We start from the raw sequence: 24867 nt of genomic DNA on the forward strand, positions 1-24867 counted from the left end.
GCTGCCTGTAGTTTTCTGTTCCTTCCTCCTCTCTCGTTTCTTTCGAAAGCCCTTAAAAACTCCTATGGCCAGGGAGGCGGCAGGGACAGCAGGAGGAGTAGGAGGAGACATAAAAGAGTTTCAACTGCGGGAAGTGGCTCCACCTTCATTTAAAGAGAGGAGTAGGAGAGGCTGTTCAGCACAGCCGCCGTCCTGTCTGCCTCTGCCCCCAGCCCGCCCCACCGAGAGAGACACGCAAGTGGATGCTTGGGGCGACGCGCGCTCCCCTTTGTCTCCAGCGCGCACCATGCTGGCTTCCAGCAGCCCCAGCACCGGCCAGACCTGCGGCCTGGTGCTCATCTTCTCGCTGCTCTTGCAGTCCATATGCGTGGCTATTACCTTCCTTTATTTCTCAAACGAGCTGCAACAGGTCAGTGGAAAATTCGCGCGTGGGGATCCGTGTTGGGTTTTGTTTTTTTCCTCGGACGCAGGCGGGCGGATCCTTGCAGCTTCCTGCATGCCTATGTGTATATTTAGATAGATTGCAGAGGTTTCCTCGGGAGTAAATCCCGTTGAGTTCACTGGGGCATAGCTCCCAGGGAGTGCATGCTTTAAAAAATAAATGCATGGTTTTTCCCTTCTCCATTTTGCAGCGTTGCCTTTATTCTCCCACGCGAGTTGCAACACGTTGGGCTTGTTTCTCTGGATTAAGGGCCGGATCGCTCCCGCGCCCCAACTTGCCTGCCTTTCCCACCCCTCTCCCTTAGTTCTTTGTTCGTAAAGCAAAAGGAAAGTTCTGCAATTAGGCGGAGAGGCGTGGTTAATTCGAGGGATCCCAACGATCCCCACCGGGCTTACTTTGAAGTAAAACTCTTAGGAAGGGAGAGGATAATAAAAACGGGAAAATGCTTCAATTGCGCGTTTGTTTTGACTTCTTCAAACTCATTTAACCGTTTGTTTTCTTTGCCGGACAAAGAAACCGGGGGAAGTTTAGCATTCAACGGGTTCCATTTACTTGAAAACAAAATTTTGGCAGAGGTTAAGCCTGTTTGCCTTAAAAGTAAGTGCCAGTGATTTCGGTGGGGCTTACTTGCAAGTAAAAGTGCATGGGGCGGAGTGCTCGTTTTGCAGCCCTGAGCGCGCGCGCGCGCTTATTTCCGAGGAAACGGAAATTGCACGTCTGCAACCCGATGCAACTTAACTCTCAAGTAAATCCTGCGCCGAGGCTATGCTGCTTCCGGCAGGATCGGGATCCCAGTGCTCTGCGAGCAAGTTCCTCGCGAGCAAGTTGCATTGGTCGCACCGGGACTTGTTTCCGAGGAAACGGGGCAAGGGATTTGAATGCGAGGTACATTACAAAAACTCTCCCCCCTCCAAATTAAAAAGTATGTGTGACGCTCCAGCTGGGACTCCTTCCAACTCCACCCAGCTTGGCCAATGGCCAGGGATTTGGGCAACATCTGGAGCGGGGGTGGGTGGGGATCCTGCGGCCTTCCAGATGTTGTTTGACTCCAACCCCCAGCAATCCTCCTCTATACTGGCCCATGGTCAAAGGATGATGGGAATTGTAGTCCTGCAAATTATGGATAGCTCAAACCTTCCCCACTCCTGGCAGAAGGTCTTCTGCATAATCAATAACGCTGCATCCCCATCATGCTATCATTCTGTGTCAGTAGTTTGTTGTTCTTTTCATTGTGTGGGTTGTGCGCATTCCGGACACGCAGTTCCCTCCCATAATCCTGGCCTTCGGCCACTTTGGAGCTGCAGGGGAAAAAAATTGCAGTTCGATTCTGCCTGTTGTGAAAACTCCCCTGACAAAATGGCAAAGGGGAAAACAAACAAACCATTGCTCACTTTTGGGGAAGGGGGTCCGACAGCTGGAGTCTTTGTTCTTGCCAGAATGGATGACCCCCAGATGGCCAAGTGAAAAGGCTCTTCTACCTTAAATCATCAATGGCGAACCAGATGTTTTCTAACTCCAGCCTCCATCATCCCTCACCACTGGTTATGCTTGCTGTACCGCAGGGGTACGGCTTCAGCTACCAGCACAAATGTTCCTTACCTCCCCAGGTTCTTCCTGCTGTTGAAAATGTGCTTTCAAACACTGCAAGGGGCAAATGGTTTGATGTGTAAGAGAGTTTAATGGCTCCATAATCCTCTCTTAAAACAGAAAGGGTTTGTCCCCGCCCCCTTCAAAGCTCTTTCCCAAACCTAGAGTGCTTTTGTTTTCAAATAGTGGCTTAACTTAACTGGCGTTCCAGGCTGTGACCAACAAGTCCCCCTGTTTTTGTTTTGCTTCCTTCTGTTAAAAAAAAGAAAGAAAGAAAAAATGGTCATAACATTTTTGAGCTGGCATAAACAAAAGGCTTCTTGGAAAAGAGAAGTCTTTGATTGCTTAATACCTTTCCGTATCTCGGTTTATCTTTCCAAAGGAGATAAAGGGTTCTGTTTGCAGGATAATCTCTGCATTTGGCTCTGGAAATTACAAGTTGTTTTGATGAGCGTTTTTTCTGAGATACTCCATGGGATGGCAGCCTGCTTTATGCATTCCTTAACAAATAGCCCAGGTTGTAACACTACCTGCAACCAACTTTGGTGGCAAGATCCGTGGAAGTTTGCCTCCTCCCCTTTCCTTAAGGAAACAAAAACGCCCATAACACAAAGAGGGTTTTCGATCTGGGTGCGGGACAACAGTGGTATTTTTCTTTGTTTTGTTTTTTCTTCGAAAGTAACTTTCCAACAAACAAACAAATAACAGCAAACATTAGTCAAGAAATAACCGAGGATCTTCCCAGATTGATAGCACATTCGAAAAACAAGGCTGCACGGTTTCTTACATTCTGAACTGGAGAAGATTTTGCGCGTGTGTGTGTGTGTCATTTTTGTTACATAAAAAACAATGCAATAAAAATCTCTTTTTGTGGTTGTAATAAAAAGAAATAAAATTGCCAAGCATCTCTCATTCGTAATACGCCTGAATATTACAAGCTCGTGTTCCAGTTGTAGCAACATGCCACCAAGTTATCTTTCCATCATGGAGATTCAGTGAAAGAACCTCTTGTCTGTTCATGCAAATCCAGCCCAGCCATCAGGACTCCTGAGCAAAGGTGGATTCTGGTAATACTCACAGAAACTTAAGAGTAATATTGTTGTGTGCAGTTGTGTACAGTCCAGAAGGGTTATTTAGGAATGAATAAATAAATATCTGGATTACCTGCATTGTCATGGTGCAGGAGACTATAGAAGAACTTTGATTTCCACACCTGTGCTCTTCATAAACAAGAGTTCTCATATTGGTACAGAAGAAGGTAGAACAACGTCTTGTGACCCCAAAGAGGGGGACATTCACACATCCACTTGCATTTTTCTGTTCTCTCCACTTACGTGAACTGAAGTGCCCTTCTCATTAGGAAGAGTCATTCAGCTACATCTTTACTGAATGAATAGCTGGGTAGACTCTTGCAGAGATGATTGTGGGGCAGGGAGAAGCCTGTTTTCCTTCAGCACCTGATAAACTACAACGCATCATCCCTGATCAATTACCCTGCCGTCTAGGGAGGGTGGAAGCCTTTGGGAATTTCAACCTGGCCTACCTGACAGGGTGGTTGTGAAGACAAATGAGACAAACCAGGGTTTGTCAGCCCTATGCGACTAGGATGAAGTCCCAAGTTACCAATGTGATAAATGCTCTCTCTGTGACTAGCGTTGGTGCATAACTTCATTACGATTTCTTGTTTGGACACACAAGTGTTTTGGTCTCACGAGCTCACGAGCTATTCCTGGAGGGCTTGCAGAGGAGGGGTGCGCCTTATTGCTTTATTTATCTTTACTGTACTTGCACTTTTTATATGCTGGGGCTGCATTTCCCACGCTTTCCTTCCTCTGAACGAAGATGATCATGGTCAGTGAAATTGTAGGTCTCAGAATTACCCCGTGCTCGTCTTTCTCGAGAGGACAAACATCTCTTTCTGCCATAGACTTAAGAAAGTTAGATTGACACACAGTGCTCAACAAGGTGTCTTGGATTGTTCCTGTCCGTGCTTTGCTAGGGGGAGCAGAACTGCATGCAAGCCAGAGGACTATCCTCTTGGCATGCAACCAATTTGAGCTGGGAAGGGAATCTCCAGCCACAATCCTGTTACATTGGGCTTCAGATGCAAACTGGGATGTATATGGTGGTGGTGCAAACAAACCCCTGGCAGAAAGAGGCAAGAGGGTCATAAACTTGCAGAGTAGCATTATTAGGCTTTGTATAATAACCATGTGGCTTGGATTACTAATGGGTTTTCTGAGTGCGTGTCTTTGTAGGGAAATGCAGCCTTGTGGGAAAAGGGTGCAAATTATTGCATCTCTGAGGCTCTGCAGAAGGGATTATTTCTGTGGTCCAAATTTACATTTCCAGCTGCTTTTCTGCTTGGGTGGTGGGACTCCCAAAGGTGGGAAAGAAAGTGCAACGTTGTAATGTCACCTGTGTTTTCCTTAAGCAAGCAGCAACGACAGAAAACTGGACATAACAATGGACTGCACTGAAGGGTGGTTGTCATACTTCTGTCTTTGAATCCCTGCTTTGCAATACAGTCATACCTCGGGTTGCGAACGTGATCTGTGCGGGAGGCACGTTCGCAACCCGCAGCGCTGCGTCTGCGCATGCGTGTGATGCGATTTGGCGCTTCTGCGCATGCGTGTGATATCATCTTGTGTTTATGCGCATGCATGAGCACCAAAACCCGGAAGTAACCCATTCCGGTACTTCCGGGTTCGGCGCGGTCCGCAACCTGAAAACGCACAAGCCACAGCGTTCGCAACCGGAGGTATGGCTGTATAGGCTCAAAAATACTGGGCTGCGGTGCAGGACTGCTGTGTAAGCTCTCTCAGGCTCATGTTCACTTCTAACATACATTGGACTACACTGCAGGGGTGTTAAAAACAGTATACACTCTTGAGCCTGAACCCCACTCCATCCTGCAATGTGTGCAAAATAGCAGCAGAAACTTTCTATTTTCACTGGAAGAAGGATTCAAAACAAAACAAAACCACAGAACTTTTTTTTTAATTACTGACTTTTTTTAAAATTACTTTTTCACATGAAATAAGATCTGAATTGGGAAAAAGTCTTTGGTCCTACTTTCTTTCTTGAGGGGTGGGGACACATGGCTATGCAATCACAAATACAATCCTGGATTTTCCCATTGTATTGTTTGGGCAGCTGTCACTTATGCTGCAAAGGAGGGGAGAATGCATTTATAGGAACCAGGAAGTCTTCCAAACAATAGAGTTATTAGCCTAGAGAGAGTTGTTTTTTGTTTGTTTTTAAGTCTTGTCTGTTTGACATCCTTTGGGAAAGGTGGGGAAGACTCCTACTCCAGGAAAGTGCATAAGAGCAAACAGCTCAGAGTAAAAAAAAAAAAAAAGTATGCACCTAAGAAGAAATCACCCAGACTCCTCCTTTAGCTCACTTTAGCAAAGAGGACAGATTTGTCAAACTGAAGTCACACACTCATTGCTTCAAGGTTGTCTTTGAGTAGTATAGCATAACCAAATCAGTAATTTTTTATATAACTGTAAAAACTACTCTGAAAATTTATTATTCCAAAAATGAAACCTGCACAAGAAATCAAAATGCAGCCTGCACAAGACTGATAGGAGTTGTACTCCCAATATCTGGAACCTTTGGCTTTCCAGATGTTCCCAAACTACAATTCCCATCAGCCCCAGCAAGTATAACCAAGGATGATGGGAGTTGTAGTTTGACACCATCTGGAGATTCTCCACAGCTGTACTAAGGGGTGGGGTAAGGGAGGAAGTGGTGGAATTTGGTTTGTGCTTGGAGGGGCAATACTAACAGCATAGAGCCAATTCCTTGTGCTTGAGTGCAACACACACAATTGGTTCAAAAGTCTTGTACTGTTGTCCCTTTTCTAGGTCACTGCCCATTAATTTTTCAAAGTGACTTCCATGTGCACCTATTTACCTAGACATGTTGCTAGTATTGTCTGCTTTTAGCAGAAGATAAACCTGACTACATAATTGTTCTGGAAACCGCAATGCCCAGGTGTTTTCTCGCTGTAAACTCTTGCCTGCTTCTCTGTAAATTTTCCTGCAGTTTGTGGTGCAATCCTGTAATCTTGCTGTTTCACAAGAAAACAAACCCATTGTGCCGGATTGTGCAAGTAGTACAAGTCCAGGATTGGTTCCTGAACACTCATGCATTTATCATTTTCAGATGCAGCTTGGCTGGTCAACACACCGCTTATTCTCTTGCCAGTGCCCCATAACCCTGTGTCCAGTTTTATCTCCCAATTCCAATTTTGTTCAAAATCCGGATCTTGGAATTTAGAATGCGTTCTGCAGACGAGGCAACAAGTTCTAATGCAACCCAAGCCCTAGGCATGATTATTCTGAAATAAATCCCACGAAATTCAGTGGATATTACTCACAAACTAAGTGAGCATAAAACTAATCTTAGTCTGATTTGGGTTGCACTAGTGCACAACCTGCTTTTTCTTTGTTAGTTTTAAATTCCCTGTATTTATGGAAAGGGGGGGGGGGGAATTATCGTTTCACAAAATTCCCGCCCTCTTCTGCTTTTGGAGCAAACACCTTGGGTGAACTAAGTGATGAATAAGAGGAATTGATAGCTAAGGAGCAGATAGCCTTGAATAGAAGAAATGAAACAGTTAGCTATAGACCAAGCTGCATTTGACTTTAACTTGCTATTTCTGCTTCCCCTGACCTCATTCCCTCTGTTCCCTCTTCCTTCCTCTTGCTTGTTTTCCTTTTCTATCAAGTTTTCAATTTTTTTTTGGTGGGGGGTTATTGCATTGGTCATGAATAACTTAATCTAGACCATGGGAAATTTTTTTGGATAGTTCGTTAAAAAAGAAGTTCAAAACCATTCAGGCAGAAGATCTGTTGTGGTTTTCCTGGCTAGATGCTTTTTCCTGGAGTCATCTGAATCTGCCGACTCGGCCACCCGCACAGCATTAACCTTAAATAAAGCCCTGGTTGTTGTTGAGAATGAAACTCTCCCATGCAGAGCGTTCTGGCTAATTGCAAGAGTCATCCTTGTGGGCTGAAAACCGCTCTGAAAGCGGAAATTCTGAGACACGGCATAGCTACAGAATGTTGGACTTTCAACAGTGTGTTGCGGGAGTTTCGGGGGAAAGAGAATTGCTAGGCGGGAGAACGGGGGAACTTTTTCTTCAATCTGAAGGCTGCATGATGTCATTGGCCACTTTCCAGCTGGGCAAGGGGGAAGTGGGTGAAATAATGGAGGTTTCTCTGTCTTGGCTGGTCACACTGCAGCTACAGAGGAGTCCAGAGGTTTCTACACACCAACAAACCTCTTTCTCCATCTAGGCAAGTAAAGAGGCATCTCCAGAGTTCCAGGGCACATTCTAGCTATGCAAAAGGAGGCTGTGGAGCAGCACTGGGGAGAAGAGGGGTCTGGAAGAGTCCTGAGGGCCACACACAGAGAGCAGTGTTCAAAATTCCCCAGGCGCATTTTGCGACCAAGTGAAGGTGTCATGGCGCCAGGTTTGGCGACTGACATCTCCACAAAAGATGTTGCTGTGCCGGCCAGCTGATCCGTGGAAATTTATTGTCTCTGGGTTGTTTTATTCGATGTTTTAATGTGTTGTAAGCTGCTTTGAGGTTTTTTCCTTTAAAATATAAAGCGGCAGAGAAATGAAATTAACAACAACGAATTTCACCGATTAGCTTATATATATGTCCGAGTTTCTATAAGACTGGCGCTAGGCTTCACGGTTGATTATGGAGGATCTCACAGTGGAAGCCAATCAAAGTAGACTACTGTTCAGCCTAGTCTATTGAAACACTTCCCCCTGCCTTCCCGCAACTCATTGAATTTGGCTGCTTTCTGTTGTTGATCAAGTGCCACATCATCTCTGGGGCCACATCTTCTGAAGTTGGGAGGGTTCTAAGAGCCTTGTTCAAAGGGGGTTTCCTGCAGGATGTGGAACCAGGAAGGGGAACAAAGAAAATCGCTCTTGACCATCAGTAACAGCTTCCGCCTTGCAGGGCTCTCAGTGATGGCATTACATGGAAAGGAAAAACTGGTCTAACATATGAAAATGCATTCCACAACTTGTTTGCTGTGCAGAAGGGTGAAAATGCAGCTGTGTGAATCTGCTGAATGGATTGGTTCTTCTTTTGGGTCCCATCTCCAAGAAGAAAATCGTGGATGAGTAACCCAAGTTGGGTCCTTCTGGAGAACACGAAAACTCTGCAGGCTGCTTTTGGAACATTTTGGCTGGCTGTAGAGGCATTTCTCCCGAATGTGGATTTTGAGATTTCAAGTCTCGCTCCCAAAAGGGTTGCAGAGAAAACAAATGAGCACTTAATTTTTTGGATCCTGCAAGAAAATGAAAAAGGGGAACCCCGCCACAATTGACTTTATTGTGTGAGTAGATCACATTCCTGGAACGAAATCACAATCTCGTCGTATTTAATACCAGTCTTGGGATTTGGAAGCCGCAGAAGCAAATGACCTTAACCCATGCAAGTTTCTGTACCTGATGGCTTGGAGGATTAGGAATGTGGAGATATCTTTATTACCTGGACCAAAGGAAGAATGCGAGGCATGCTGTTCTCATTGGAGACGTCCCATTTTCTCTGCTTTTCCTTCTTCTCCCCCTCCAGGTTCCTCTGGCTTTTACCTTAAGCTGAGGAATGCAGAGATGCCCCAGGGGTAAAATGGTTTTGATGGGTGTCAAGAGGGGCGAGCTGGCCTGCGTGCTGATTTTTCACAGCCCTGTATTTTTTCTTGCCTGGGATTTGTGCAACTTTCTGGCTCATAGTTTGTGAGAAACTAGCCACCGGCAGAAAATGACGCTGAAAATTCCCCCACCCAGTCTGCCCTGGGGTGAAGCCAAGTCATAACAAACTAGGTTAGAAGGGAAATGGGCTTGGCTGCTATTACTGGCTTGGTTCCATTACAGAGAAAGAAGTGTGCTAAGCTTGGATAGAGCTTCAACTAGTTGACAGTGGGGTTTTTTGTTTGTTTGGCCACTCTGCGGTTTTTAAGGTACCTCCAAAGACCTGAGCTGTGCTTCATAGCTTGCACAGAGCTCTTCCTGTATGCCTCCAAAACTTGTGCAGAATTCTCTATAGAATTGTAGAGTTGGAAGGGACCACAAAGATCATTTGGTCCAACCCCCTTTTCAAGGCAGGAATCTTTCATCCAGGGTGGGACACATACCCACGATCCTGAGATTGAGACACACAGAGAAAGAGAGATGCAAACTGCTGCAGAGTATCGCTGGAAAGGAATGCAAAAAAAGGTCTGATTCTCTGGAAAAGGAAAGCAGAAGGCGTCGTTGTCCACTGAATGCATGAATTGGGTACGTATGTATTGGTGGGAGCCCACCAGTGGCAAAGAAAAGAGCCATGATGTGGTGTGATGGCAGTATTTATAGCAGGGACGGGGGAGCCTGTGGTATTCCCAGTGTTAGTGGACTGCAACTCCCGTCTTCCCCGTCTTACCACAGCTGATGGGAGTTGTAGTACTACAACAACAACGTATAGAAGGCCACAGGCTCCCCACTCCTGTTTATAACCTGAAGAAGACCTACGTTTCTCTTCTCCCTGTGAACTGACAGGTCCTCAAGAGGTTCCGAATCATGCCAAAGGAAGAAGAACCTACCTCCAGCGGCTGGCACACCTCCTACATTGATTTCTTGGGTAGGTTAACTTCTAGGGGATAGTTTGGCCTTGCGTTTGATGAATAGGGAGGGAGGGAGCAGATGCGACTGGAAGAAGGGATTGCTAAATGCTCCACCTTGTTTCCCTTTTAGATGGTGGCCACCGAATGAAAGACGCAACGGCAGGTGGAATGAAGAGCGAGCTGCCGCCAGGAAGACCTCAACTTTCTTCCAACGCTGGAAAAGCCCTCCATCATCCAGTCTCCCAAAGGTCCAATATTAGAGTCCATAGTACTGCTTAATACCGTTTTCAGGGTGGGTGGAAGGTTTTTATTTTGTATTGTCTGGTGGTTCTCCCCTCCTTTCTCTGCTCCGATTAATAAAATGTTCATTGTATTTATTTTTAATTGTATTTGGTTTTCTTTGAGTTCCAGAATTTCCAGTGTTTTGCAAACATACTTTCATTTTATTTGGGATTCCCAGGGGCATTCGGTCACAAGAGTACACATAATCAGGTGGATCTTCAGCCTGAACCAGTTACAGGGCCCCCTCTTCGTTTCTTCACAGTGGTGTGCGCCTGTGGTGATTTGAATCTGGGTTTCACTCCAGCAACGGGGATTTTGCAGATTTGAGAATCTTCCTTTCTGTGCTGAACTTTTGCACAGATCATTTTTACATCTTGCCCCCTAGTCCAGCGGTTCCCAAACTCTGTTCCACGAAGTCATTGGGAAGAAAAATAAATAAATACGTGCCTTTGGTATAAGGGCGACGAAAGCATGACTGATTTCTCTCCTGAAAAGTGCTCCACGACTCAAAGCTGCTGCCCTTAGTCAATAGTTCCTGAAATCCACCTAATAGGATTCCTTCAGAGCCTCATGCTGGCTTAAGTTTACAGAGGCAACTTGGGGAGACAATTCTCTATTTATCCATTAGCCTCTTCCATGAGACTTTACGGCTGTTTTAGTCGCCATCCAAAGTTTTGTACGCACTTTCCCTTCCAACCCCAGTTGCTCCACTCACAGTCCTTCAATCTGCCTTTTCTCAGCTCCCTTACTGCCTCCAATCTTGTGGTCACATTCCTCCTAAACCTTCTTCTCTCTCTTTGCCGCTGCCTCTGCTTGGCTCTCCTCCTCCATCGCACCCCATCGCCTGGGACCTAGTCTGCCTCTTCAGACTGCAGCCAAGCCAGGTCACCTGTGGCACAGCTGTGTTTACATCCAGATGTGTTGTATCCGGTGAGGTGCAGCAGGCAGGGCTGTCCTTGGCTGCCTCTCAGCACAAGGATGCAAAGCTCTGAGGTGCCAGCAACCTCTGTTTACAAGTCCTCCACACCTATGAAATTATCGATTGGGGAAAAAGAGGGGTGGGGAATCCTGTTCCTGAGGCTTTCTAATGAGCCACGCGGTAGAATCGAGCATGGATTCCTGTGGGGGATCCAGTCTTTTATAAATCCAGTGACTTGCATATATTATTGAGCAAATTTGCACAATTCATTCCACACTGTTGCTGTGCATTATTTATTCTGGTTTTGCTCATCAGATGTGGGTGGGGTACATTTGCCCTCCATGGTGAGGATGGGGAAGAATCTTACTTGATTCAAACTGCAGTAGGTGCTCAGCAGTGCAATCTTCCACATGTCTACTCAGGAGTAAGCGTCACTGAGTTCGTTGAATTGATTGTCCTAAGAAGATTCCGTACACATCATAACTGAATATATGAACAGTCAGGACTGATGGTCGGTTCTACTACTGTACTGAACTGTTTTCTGTCTCTTTATTTTGAGCAATTCAAGAGTTAGGGCTGACTCACACTTTGCCTTTGCACCACACCTTCTAGGCACGGGGTTCACACTTTAAAGCTCGTGTCAGAGTCTCCCCGCTTTTAGGCAGACCTGAAGGAGTGTCTCCACCTGCATCGTTCAGCCCAGACACTGAGATCCAGCTCCGAAGGCCTTCTGGCGGTTCCCTCATTACAAGAAGTGAGGTTACAGGGAACCAGGCAGAGGGTCTTCTCAGTAGTGGCACCCACCCTCTTCAGATACCAAGGAGATGAACAACTACACAACTTTTAGAAGACATCTGAAGGCAGCCCCGTATAGCGGAAGTTTTTAATATTTGATATTTTATTTGTGTTTTTTTTAAAAAAAATGTGTTGGAAGCTGCTCAGAGGGCGGGGTATAAATATTATTATTTTTATTTATTTTATTTTGCCACACCACTATCCCAAAGGAAACCAGCTCTTTAAAGCTGAATCTGGACAAATGGCAATTCGGTTTCCCCACAGAATAGTTTTCAGTGAGAGTGGGGGTTTTTTTAGGGAAAGCGCTCTGACACAGAGTTTTAAAGCATGGACCTGTACACAAAAGAGTGTCTGGATGAGGCCTTAGTGGAGGATGGAGAGTAACAGACGTTTGCAAAGAGGCCCAGGGAGGAGAGAATATTATATTATTGGGGTGGGGGAAGGAAGGGGAAGGGAGCTGAAGGGGGTCAAAATATGTTTAAAACACCCTGCGTGTGCACTCTGAAGTAGTGTTGTGCTTTTTACAAATAAAGCTCCCCCCCCCCCAGTACTTCTGTTGACACAGACCTAGCGTTTTTCTGGATTGTTGAGGATCACGACTTACGGCTTTGTGCTTAAAAACGTCTGCCAAACTGGCTAAGTGGCCAACGATGCATTGTAGGGTTCCAGAGTTTCTGCGGAAGATTTGTGCCCCAGTCTAGCAAGAAAAACTGATCTTCTGAAACAGTCCACCAGTAGCTGAAGCAGATGGGAAAAAAGATGTTTGCCAGGTCCCAGTGAAGTAGCTAGAAAGGGTATTTCAATGCCTTTCCATGGAGAAACTGACTGGTTGCATTCAACAGCTCCTCTGCAACTAAAGCTAGATTGAGGGTCCCTAGCATTCAGCTTGCCAACAATTTGATGTGACTTTGTGACTTATTTACTTGGGACTTTTCTTTGTATTTTACGAGAAACTTTCGGTGTAATTGTAAAATGCTATTTTCATTGCTATGTGAATCAATACACTTTGGTGCAAGAGACTCCCTTTATTTTTCTTCTGCTAAATCTTGGGTATATCCTGCTCCCCCCCCAACAAACACAGAAATGTTTTTCAGCTCCACAAATGCTTTAGTAAGCTGCCAGAAATCTCAAGAGGTGACACATACTGGTTTGTTTTTAAAATGGAATTGGCGCAGTTTCAAAAATCCCCCCCCATATTTTATAAACAACCAATAAAAAGTGGTCCATTAAATGCATCCATGCAGCATGATGTGATCTGTGTTGTGCCTACTCAGAAGTGAGCCTTCCATGAGCTTGCTAACTTAATATCCCATACACAATTATGTGGGGGAAATCCCCATCGAACTCAATGGCGTTTGCATTTGAGCAGACCAGTCTAGGATCACACTGTGAAATCAAGTGCTACCCGGGAGCCATATTTCAAGGAAGAGAGTTCTGCAGAATTGTCACAGTGATGATGAATTTTCTGATGATTCTGCCGAAATCCCCTCCCTGTAATATAGGGAGAGATGTTTGCACGCAGCATCAATCGCTGGCATTTGCAGTTGAGAGGAACAGGAGATGGGAAGACCTTCAAAATGCTGGAGAGCTGCAGCCAGTCAGAGTCGACGGTACTAATCTGGATGGACAAATAGAGCGATCTAGTGTAAACCAGCTCCCTGGGATAAAAAGATAAAGGGACCCCTGACCATTAGGTCCAGTCGTGGCCGACTCTGGGCTTGCGGCGCTCATCTCACTTTACTGGCCGAGGGAGCCAGCGTACAGCTTCCGGGTCATGTGGCCAGCATGACTAAGCCGCTTCTGGCGAACCAGAGCAGTGCACGGAAACGCCGTTTACCTTCCCACTGGAGCGGTACCTATTTATCTACTTGCACTTTGACATGCTTTCGAACTGCTAGGTTGGCAGGAGCAGGGACCGAGCAATGGGAGCTCACCCCGTTGCAGGGATTCAAATCGCCGACCTTCTGATCGGCAGGTCCTAGGCTCTGTGGTTTAACCCACAGCACCACCCGCGTCCCTTGCTCCCTGGGATACATCTGCTTTAAAAAGTAAGACCAAACATTTAGGTCTTTTATAAATGCTTTTTTTTTTTTTTGCAATGCAGCATTAAGAACAGAAAGGGCTTTGCTGCCTACCTACCTACCTACAGAAGAAATTTCTGATGTTCACTTAACTGAAATTTTGTGCATCTCCCGATCTCTCTGGAGTTTTGCCCAATTGTCTTACACTTCCTTTTTTTCTTCTTTTTCCAAACACAGCTTCGAGATACTTACTCGAAGAACGGCTATGCTTGCCTTACCAGAGAAAACTTTTTCCTGGACGACTTGGACGATTCCAGTTACAATGAAGAGGGCGACCCCTGCTGGCAAGTCAAGTTGCAGCTCTTACGATTAATAAAAAAGGTACGCCTGTAATACCTGTATCAAGTGAAATCAGAAAAAGAACTTTGCTACAAGAATCTTTGCCCCCTTCAGGGCTTACAGTTTTTGTAGGTCAAGTACCTAAACACCTGGAAGGGTTTACCTAGATCTAAAGCACTCTTCCCCCAACCAGGTGCCCTCTAACTTGTCCAGACTACAAGTCCCAGCTAGCATGGCCAACAGCCACAGATGATAGCAACTGTAGTCCAAAACCTTTGGGTGGGGTACCAGGTTGGGGAAGTAAAAATGGAACAAATAGTGTTTGACAGGGTTGCCAACTGACCAGGAAAAGAACAGTCTGCCCTGTGTTCCTACGCCTTCAACAACAGCTTGATGATACACAGGAATCAGCAGGGCGAATCTTTTTCATAGCAAGGAAATAAATACTATTACTTGCTATGTTTGCGGGCCATAAGTAATTATCAGAGGCCAAAGAGCAGGGGCTGATATAATGAACAGTAATAGTAATAAATGCAACAAAAACTTGGAAACACTGTGTGTGTTATACAGGTAAATTTCCCATGCTGCCACAATGGGCTGTGTCCGTGGGGAATACTTTCTGTGGCAAAACTGGTTTTGCCTCCACTTAATGTATGAAATGGCTCTACCATTCCTATCCTGTACCTGTATATGTCTACTCTGAAGCCCACGCCATTGAGTTGAGATTTACTCCCAAGTAAGCGCATATAGGATTGCAGCCTTGAGCATGATGCCACAGACCGCGCACAAAGCAAGAGCGGATCCACAGGCGTCTCTTTTACGTCTAAGGCAGCGGTTCTCAACCTGTGGGTCCCCAGATGTTGTTGGACTACAACTCCCATCATCCCCGAGCTCTGGCCTTGCTAGCTAGGGGTGATGGGAGTTGTAGTTCAACAACATCTGGGGACCCACAGTTGAGAAAGGCTAGTCTAAAGGCATACTGAATCTGCTAAAGTAAACCGGAGCATGTAGTCTTGCTTAAAAAGGGCTCTGCTCTCCTGTAGAGCAGCCTCGAGTCCCCAGATGTTAACGGACTACCAATTCCCACAATACCTGCTGACTAGGAATGATGGGAGTTGTAGTCCAACAGTACCTGGGGACCGAAGCTTGAGAAAAGGCTGTTGTAGAAAGAGGACTTTATAGACAGCATCGAAAAGATGCACAGTTGAAAGGTCATGATGACAGCACAGTTAACATCACTTACAATGTTATTTGTTGCATTTGTACTCTGTGCAAAGAGTTTTGCTCATAGCTTTGCATTTGTATCTTGGAACCTTTTGACGAAGGGCAGTTAAGAAATAATTTTAAGCAGATGATAATAATAATTATTATTATTTTATTTATATCCCGCCCTCCCCAGCTGAAGCCGGGCTCAGAGCGGCTAACAACAGTAAAATAATACAGCATTCTAAAATCAATTCACTATAAAATCAGTTCAAATCAGATTAATGGCAACCATTGGGCTAGAGTTCTGTGAGGATTACCAAAGAAGTGGGTCCGGCTGTGCCTTGGGCAGAGGCCTGGTGGAACAGCTCTGTCTTGCAGGCCCTGCGGAAAGATGTCAAATCCCGCAGGGCCCTAGTCTCTTGTGACAGAGCGTTCCACCAGATAGGGGCCACAGCTGAAAAAGCCCTGGCTCTGGTTGAGGCCAGCCTAACCTCCCTGTGTGCATTTCTTAAATGAACAATGCCCACCGTGTCCAGCACTATTGACAAGAATCCTAGTTCCCCAAAAGGTACGCAGCCGGTGTGGTGTAGTGGTTAAGAGCGGTAGTCTCGTAATCTGGGGAACCGGGTTCGCGTCTCCGCTCCTCCACATGCAGCTGCTGGGTGACCTTGGGCCAGTCACACTTCTTTGAAGTCTCTCAGCCCCATTTACCTCACAGAGTGTTTGTTGTGGGGGAGGAAGGGAAAGGAGAATGTTAGCTGCTTTGAGACTCCTTAAAGGGAGTGAAAGGCAGGATATCAAATCCAAACTCTTCTTCTCTTCTTAAGCAAGTATACCTTAAAGGGGGGCCCCTCACTGATGACTCACAATCTGCTATCCATCCTTGCTGTGCTGGAGTCATTGCTAGGCAGCTTACAGAATGGAATTCTGCTACTCTTAATTTACCAGGGAGGGAAAAAGCTAACCGATTGTATTTGCACTTGCAGATGATAGCCAGGAACCAGGCAGAAGTGGCAGTCTCCTCGGTCCAAGGTATTGATGCAGGCGACACATTTGCTCACTGTATTGTGCTGGATACGGGGGTGGATAGGAGAAGTAAATATGCTGGTGTTGCAAATGCCTGATGACTAAATCCACTGGAAACTTGAATGTGTAGATTGTGGTGGAAGACAAGTCATGTGTATGTGGGGGGGGGGGAGGAGTGCATCAGTAGAAAAGGCAAACAATGTCGTTGGGGAAGCGCCATAGCTCTGTACTTCGAATGCAGAAGGTGTGTTGCAGGTTCAGTCCTCTAGTTACTACTACTGTTGTTAAACATTTTCTTCTTGTTGTTGTAAACCACCACCAACAAATTATTTATACCCTGCCCATCTGGCTGGGCTTCCTCAGCCACTCTGGGCAGCCCCAACAGAATATTAAAAACATGATAAAAAACCAAACATAAAAAACTTCCCTAAAGAGGGCTGCCTTCAGATGTCTTCTAAAAGTCAGATAGCTGTTTATTTCCTTGACATCTGATGGGAGGGCGTTACACAGGGCGGGCGCCACTACCGAGAAGGCCCTCTGCCTGGTTCCCTGTAACCTCGCTTCTCGCAGTGAGGGAACCGCCAGAAGTCCCTCAGAGCTGGACCTCAGTGTTTGGGCTGAATGATGCAAGTGGAGACACTTCTTCAGGTATACAAAAGTACATGCCGCTTTGTTCAAGTAGTCCAGTCTTTTCTACAGATCAGTTCCATTTGTTATGAAACATTAGTGTTGAATACAGTTATAAGGTCAGGAAGATGTTTGCAGGGGGAGAGAGGAGGGGTGGCAAAATTTATATTTTTTGCAGTGTACTTGTGGGGTTTTGTGTCAGCGTCAACTAGACGGGTTCTCTTTCTATTCGCTTGTTACGTTTCCTCGGTAGCGAGAGAGGTTGGGGACCCAGGGTGGTATACACAGAGTTGTATCCAAGTAAAGAGGAGACCCACTGACAATGATAGACATGACGAATTTAGGTCCCATTTCAGTGGGTCTGCGCTTAGTTGGATACAACCTATAATGTTGGAGGGGGCCTGCACAGTCTAATCCAGTTGCCAGTTCTAATGCAAGGAAGCCAGGACTAAGACACCCCCCAACAGATGATAATAATAATAATGATGATGATGATGAATGTGATGATGCCGGGCTCAGAGCGGCTAACAACGGTAAAATAACACAGTTTTCAGAGTCAAATTAATGGTAACCATTGGGCTAGAGTTCTGTGAGGATTACAGAAGGAGAGGGGGTCAGACTGTGCCTTGGCCAAAGGCCTGGTGGAACAGCTTTATCTTGCAGGCCCTGTGGAAAGATGTCAAGTCCCGCAGGGCCCTAGTCTCTTGTGACAGAGCGTTCCACCAGATTGGGGCCACAGCCAAAAAAGTCCTGGCTCTGGTTGAGGCCAGCCTAACCTCCTTGTGGCCCGGGATCTCCAAGATGTTTTTATTTGAAGACTGTAAGGTCCTCTGTGCTACATGAAAGGAGAGGCGGTCCCTTAGGTATGAGGGTCCTAGGCCGTATAGGGCTTTAAAGGTTAAAACCAGCACCTTAAACCTGATCCTGTACTCTACCAGGAAGCAGTGCAACTGGTATAGCACCGGTTGAATGTGGAGATGGCTGTCCACCTTTCTGCCTGAAAAGCCCAACTGGTCCATTGTGAGAATGCATTCGCCATTCAGCAGCAGGAATGCTCAGCTGAAAAATCTACTACCTTTCTATAACTTAAGCCTATTAGATCTAGTCCCGCCCTCTGGGGTAGAAAAGACCCAGGTCTTTGACTCCTCCAGTGCAACAGCCTTTAAGGTATTTGAAGAGAGCTGTCATGTCCTCTTGACTGACATGTTCTCCAGGCCATTTACGACCAGTTCATTCATTCTTTTCCTCCTACCTGGGCTTGTTTTCCATTTGGATGACGATGTTTCATTGCCTTCCTCTTACCCCTTTCTGGTTTCCCTCCATCAGGCCATAGCCGATGGGAAAGACCTGCTAAAGCTCTTGGAGAACTGCGGCCAGTCAAGAGTAGCCAGCACTGGGCTAAATGAACAAAAAGTCTGGAGTACCAATGTACCTGACATGTGAAATTGTGCCTCAGGTGGAACCACACGAGTCATCTGTCTAGCCCAGGGGTTGTCAACCTGGTTCCTACTGCCGATTAGTGGGTGTTTCAGGATTCTAGGTGGGCGGTAGGGGGTTCTATGGCACAAGTTGAATCCTCCTTCCATCGAGCACTGGTGGGCGGTAAGGAAATTTTACCATGAAGAAAGATGCATTACTGGGTGGTAGGTATAAAGAGGTTGACTACCCCTGATCTAGCCCAAGCACCATCCAGCTTTGACTGTTAGCTGTTGTCCAAGATCTGAGGCATAAGTCTTTCCCCATCGGCTGCTTTTGTCCAGAGGGTTGGGTCCGAAAGTGGCCAGCTCTCCATGGGCCACCTGGGTGGGGCTGCCCACCTGCCGCTCCCCTGACACCACACGACACCAGGCACGCCGTACAACACCAGGTGTTTCAGCTGCAAGCTGCAAAGGGAGAATGAGGACCACAGTCCAGATGCAAATCCTGTCTCGCCTACAGCAATGCTGTGGTTGCGATAGTAATTCAAGATTAAAATCCTGACCTTTCTTCCTCTTTCATCCAAGGCGATGCTTCTACTGTAGATTCTACTGTGAGTCAGAGTGTCGTCCCCAGAACAGCAGCTCACTTGACTGGAAGCAGAATTGGGAAAAGTGTTTGGGCCACACAGAGTAAGTCGCTATGTTATTCCAGCAAGAGTATGTTTATATTTTTACGTCATTATGCACCTGCTAAATTAGGTAATAAAAGAAAAGCATTTGGATGTTGCTTTTAATGTGCGATTCTGCTGCTGTGTTAAATATTAGATGGCTATTGTTTTAAATGGTATTTTTTTATTTTGCTTAATCGTATTTCTATATTATTATCACTGCTATTTTTATTATTAATTAAACTTGATGGTTACACAAGAGGTCTCCAAGTGACTTGCACCGTAGCTTAAACATAACTATAAATGCATTACAATGTGACACATTTACACAGAAACACATGCAATTCATAAAAGCACTCAAAAGCAAAACATAAGCCACTCTGGAGTGTTCTCTGAGCAGAACAGATAACATCTATCTGGTGTGGGGAGAAACTTTGGCTCTCCAGATGTTCAGCAGCTGCAGCTCCCTTCATCCGCTGTCATTGGCTATTGCTTGCCGGGGCAGATGGGACTGTCGTTCAGCAACAGAGATTCCCCACACCAGTCCTATATGTTCTTAAGGTTGAACTCAGAATTTTCTGATTGGTTGATTGCTTTATAGTTAAAATGGGCATCATCCACGCACAAGAAAAGGGGCATTGTTAGCAAGCTTGGAAAAACTCCCCAGGATTTACAGGAGCGATATTCAGAACGAAAACATAAGTGGTGGGAAAGTCTTGGGGAGAAAAAATAGCACAATGTAAAGCATGTTCAGTGGCTACCATGTGTCTTAGTGGGGGATGAAATGGAATATCCTGGGAAAGGGCTGGCTGGAACCCAGAACAGGAGCTCACTGTACATCGCAACACATAGCTGCAGGTCCCACTTGTGTATTGCAGCAGCAGCAATAAACAACAACATACACCATCAAAATGAATGGTGAGCTGTATGTCTTTAGGAGCATTAGGGTGAGCAAAGAGACTGGGTTGAAATAAAAAGCTATCAAGAACTTGCAAAAGTACTCAACTTGCAAAAGTACACATTTGCAATTAATTCATCATCGCTATCATTATTACCGTTAGCTGTTTATTTTGTACTTGAAAGGTTTGGGATTTACTCTGGATTATTATTATTTTTTACACACCTAAAATACACGCTTGCCTTCTTTTCCAACCTGCTGCAGATTCCTCGAGCAGAAGCCGTTTTGGAGTCAAAATCAGCACGTGGCACACAGCCAGCTGGCCTCATTCTTTCCTCCACAACGTAGGCTTGTTGGACGGGGAGCTGATTATACTGCAAGCGGGCTACTACTACATTTACTCCCAAACGTATTTCCGGTTCCGCGAAGAGGAGGGTGTCGAGCGCCGTTCCGACCCTGACTCTGACAGCGTCAGGAATCCCAAGCAGATGGTTCAGTACATTTCCAAGCGCGTTGATACTTACCCAGACCCGATTCTGCTGATGAAAAGCGCAAGAACTAGCTGCTGGGTGAAAAGGGCAGAATACGGACTTTACTCGATCTACCAAGGGGGTGTGTTCCAGCTAAAGAGGAACGATCGGATTTTTGTCTCTATCAGTGATATGACGCTCGTGGACATGGATAAAGAAGCAAGTTTCTTTGGAGCCTTTCTGGTCTCTTAAAAATGAAAAAGAGGGAGACAGACTGAATTAGAAAAGCCTTAAAAGAAACAGACCTGGCTTTGAACTGCACAAAGACAACACCCAATTTTCTGCATGCAGAAATGGAGCCCATGTGCAGTCCTGTTGACAGATTATCTGCCAGCGAGAGCTTGAAGTCGCCAAGAAACAAAACAAACCTCGTCTGTCAATGTCTGTAAAGAAAGACCGGGTGCTAATGGCTGCCATGCCATGTATATGGAACTTGTAAGAAACCGTATCCAATTTCACTTTGGAAGAGGATAGGGCTGTACTAGTCCTGTCCCCTGAGAACAATATAGTCTGCAGAAACACTACATACAGTTTGTTGCGCCTGCATGCTGGGAAACCACATGGAGCAAGGCGTGAGGTTCTTCCTGCACCACCAGATGATGGTTGTCTCTCTTGTGTAGCAGATTGCGTTTGGTGGAGTGAGGAGGTGGTCTTTGGCAATGGGAACTTTCAGGATAAACAGTTGGTTGCCTCTGGCCAGGTTATTTCCACTGCAAACCTTTCACAAGCAGGAGGAGCAGAGATTGAGAACGGTCACGTGGAAGAGCCCTCCCAGGACTGGACCACTTCATACTGGAGGGGGGGAGAGATAACGCTGGGAGGCTAAACTACTTGACATGTGAACATTGCACATGAATGTTTGGGAGGTGAGGCATTAAAATATGGGGTCTGCTTTACGCCGTCTGAAGAGGAACAGTCCCAGAAGGGCTACACCATGTGACACATTCCATATTTGCTGTTCACCTCTTACCAATCATCATATTGGTAAAGTCTACAAGACAGCAGAATTTATGCAAGGTGGGCAATCATTATCTGATTATACACAAGATTGGGAAAATGACCCACATCGCAGGCTGCAAACTGTTGCCCACTCGTTGAATATTTCTCTTTAAAACCAGGCTACTCTGCCTTGGTACCCTGATTTTTTTGTTTGTTTTTAAACCTGAAGCCCACCTTAATATTTTTTTTAAAAGTAATTACATGACTAAATAACATACTTACAAAAACAACATAGAAGTGTTCACATGCACAGACCTTCTCAACCCAGTCAAGCCTGAACACTGGAGATAAGGTTGCCTTTAACAGTGTTTGAGCTGTGCAGAAATCAGTTCTGATGTAGATGAGCATTATGACTGATGGGGTTGATGCTAATTGCACAAAAACAGGGCCTCGTAAAAAAAAAAAGTTGGTAACTCAACTGGAAGGTGTATCCAGTATGTGATGCTGCTCCACAGAAGTGAGTAATCTTGTGTTTTTTCGCAGTGGTGGGGGGACAGTGACATTTTTAAAGACTTGTGGCTTAGCTTGCATATGAACCAGGGATCCACGTTTAAACCAAACACTTGGAACAGTTTCATAGTAAGTCAACTTCAAACCATGGCTTATGAAGCCTGCTCATTGGGACTAGCCAGAGTTTGGTTTGAACCACGGTTTCCTGGTTTTCACATAGCGATATGCCAGGAAATAGGGAGCAGCACACGGCCTTCTTTGTGTTGTTTCACTCCAATCTGGGAGTTGGACTCGCAGCAACGCATTCTGGACTGCACATTCTCTGTGCCTGCATTAAGCCAAAATTCTTTTAAAAGAGAAACTGCTGGCCATTCAGGAGCAGAAAGGAGCAAGGCTTTGCTAAGTCATCTTGAGGATTGTCTGCGTAGCACTAAACTGCAGCAGGGGGAATTTGAGGTCCTCTGGAGGCTGTCAGACCCCAACTCCCATCATCGCAGACCACTGACAGGGCTGATGGGAGTTGTGACTCTGACCACAAGGCCAGTTTCCCCATCAGGGCAGTAAACTGTGGTTTAGCGTTACATGCACAGCAAGCCCCAGCATCTCTAAAAAGGTGGCAACAATCTGTGGCATTTACCATTCTCAGGGAGATACTGTTGAAAAACAACATATTTTGAGCCAGAGGGTGCTTTTGAGTAAGATCCAAATACAGGAGTGATGGTATGGAAGATGAGTAACACATTGCCTGCATTTTATCTTTTTCTTTAACAGTGGGCGCTCGGGTTGCGAACGTGATCTGTGCGGGATACATGTTCGCAACCCGCGTCTGCACACACGCGGGTTGCGATTTGGCGCTTCTGCGCATGCGCAAAGCGTGATTTAGTGGTTCTGCACATGCGCAACCACCGAAACCTGGAAGTAACCTGTTCCGGTACTTCGAGGTTTCGGCGGTCCGCAACCCAAAAAAACGTGACCTGAAGCTGCTGTAACCTGAGGTATGACTGTACTGGCAATTGGACCTTGAAACGAGGGCCAGAGGAACAGTCTCCTGGCTCTTCATATTGGCACACACCTGTTCAGCTTTGGTGTTCCATCCTACGTATTGGTTTCACAGACGCAGGGAAGTAGATGCCAAAGACTTCTGCCGCAAGCTCATCTCTTGCCGCACTTGACCGGCTGCAGGGGAATGTCGAGTTCGCAAGGAGTTACTGTAGGGTCTGTATTGTGTTAAAACCTGCTGTGTTTTTTCCTGAAGGTCTCTCGTACTCATTTGACTGGGCTACAGTGACCTTGCCATGCATCCCAGAAAAACACAGCTGTTTGCTTTCACAATTACTGCTCCGTGTTCTCAGAGAGAACTCCAGGATCACAAGGATTGGGGCCGGGGGGTGGGTGGGTAGTATAACTAGATAGGCCAAAAGCTTTCCTCAGTTACTAAACACAAAACAGAATGCTCAATGAGTGTTTACTCCTAAGTAAGGTTGCACAGTGCTGGAGCCATATGTGAGCCTCTCTATCCCTCAGTCATATATGAGTAAAAGTAGCAAATTTTGTGCCTTGTGTTGGGTGTGTGTGGGTGTTAAGACAGCATCCAGCCTCCATATTGAAAGTGCATGTGTGGGGCCATTGGCTCACGCAGTCTCTCCTCTCCCCCTTGCACATTCAGGTGCCATCAGAAGGGGCTGTGTGTGTGTCCTAATGTACGCATGTTGAACTCCATGCAAGGGGCAATCCTGATTGAGCCAGATTCTGCCCTCAGCCTGGAGGAACTTGAGGCCGGCACCTGTGTGCAAATGTACGTGAGCTCCTTCTCAAGGCAGTGGAGTGTGCAGGTGGCTGCTGGAGCGTGGCCACTGCGTGCAGCAGGGTGGAGCTAAGCCTGCATGGCCCCCTCATGTATTCTTCCAACATGTTGAGGGGAGGGAGGGGTCTGTCACTGAGCCCCTCCAAAGTATAATTTTGTATTGTAATGTTTCTTTTCATTTAGAATTTTGTATGAAACTTAAATTCATTGTGCAGTTTTCTAAGATGATGTTCAAATTTTGTAAATAATTTTTTATAAAAAAATTTTTTTCTACAAATGAGTGTGCCTTTTCATCATCATGCATCTAGGCCTATTATTTATCATTATAATTATAACTAATCTTTTTACCCTTACAGATACTCAAGGCAGCCTACACGTAAAAATAAGAACTGCTAAAAACATAGGGAAAACCATCATTAAACATTTTATGTCTGTTTAAAAGCTGCCGAGGCAGGGAAGTCCTTTAAAGAAAACCAAAACCTATGGTTACCCTAGAAAAAAAAGGAACACATTTTGCACTTTTAAGAAAGAAAGAGAAGCAAGCAAAGCATTTCATGACATGGAAGTAGTAGACTCAAAGTCGCCTCATAATGGCCGCAAATCAGATTTTGCTGTTTGACAGCTGCAGGAACAGGTTCAAAAAGCAGCAAGATGTCTCTTGGAGAATTGGTAAAACAAGACCAATGAGGGGACTGAAAAGGCTGTTGGGAAGAGCTCCCCTTCAAATGTCCATCTGTCAGGCTTCAGGGAACCCTATCCCCCTCCCTCATGGCAGGCTGCCAGTAATGGATATACAGTCGTACCTTGGTTTTCAGAACGGAATCTGTTCTAGAAGTCTGTTCAACTTTCAAAGCGTGGCTTCTGATTGGCTGCAGGAGGCTCCTGCAGCCAATCAGAAGCCCCGTTGGACGTTCAGCTTCCAAAAATACTTCGCAAACCAGAACACTCACTTCCGGGTTTGCAGCGTTCGGGAGCCAAAACGTTTGAGAACTAAGCTGTTCGAAAACCAAGGTATGACTGTACTACAAGAAGCTCTTACCAAGGTATCCAATATTCTCTAGGATAATGGCGTTGCTCCGAGTAATCTCTCCCCTTCTACTCTCAGTCGCCGGCAGCTCCACCCCATATATATATATATATACACACACACACACACACACACACACCTTTTTCTCTTCACTTTCTGCTCTCCCACTTTCACTGCCTTCCTGATCCTAGGAG

At 45.8% G+C, this 24867-nt stretch overlaps 1 protein-coding gene across 2 annotated transcripts; it reads left to right on the top strand.

The window, feature by feature from the left end:
- TNFSF10 (TNF superfamily member 10) lies at window positions 1-23923 on the top strand. Of its 2 annotated transcripts, none has more exons than XM_083613473.1 (5): window positions 1-409; window positions 13919-14062; window positions 16213-16258; window positions 18883-18987; window positions 20128-23923. In XM_083613473.1, the coding sequence occupies exons 1-5, from the start codon at window positions 65-67 to the stop codon at window positions 20583-20585; spliced, it is 1098 nt and encodes a 365-aa protein (XP_083469599.1). In that variant the 5' UTR covers window positions 1-64; the 3' UTR covers window positions 20586-23923. The 2 variants fall into 2 exon arrangements, with proteins under 2 accessions (XP_083469599.1, XP_083469600.1); XM_083613474.1 differs by lacking the exon at window positions 1-409 and adding an exon at window positions 9600-9912.
- The last annotated feature ends 944 nt before the right edge of the window (window positions 23924-24867 follow it).

Source organism: Podarcis filfolensis, assembly GCF_964270895.1.
Source record: "Podarcis filfolensis genome assembly, chromosome: 5".
NCBI classification, from domain to species: Eukaryota; Metazoa; Chordata; class Lepidosauria; order Squamata; family Lacertidae; genus Podarcis; species Podarcis filfolensis.

Excerpts from the sequence above, each read along its gene's own strand:
- TNFSF10 (XM_083613473.1), top strand. The coding sequence starts at position 65 with ATGGCCAGGGAGGCGGCAGGGACAGCAGGAGGAGTAGGAGGAGACATA. Across the intron at positions 410-13,918 it reads TCTCAAACGAGCTGCAACAG|CTTCGAGATACTTACTCGAA; the intron begins GTCAGTGGAAAA and ends TTCCAAACACAG. Across the intron at positions 14,063-16,212 it reads TCTTACGATTAATAAAAAAG|ATGATAGCCAGGAACCAGGC; the intron begins GTACGCCTGTAA and ends TTGCACTTGCAG.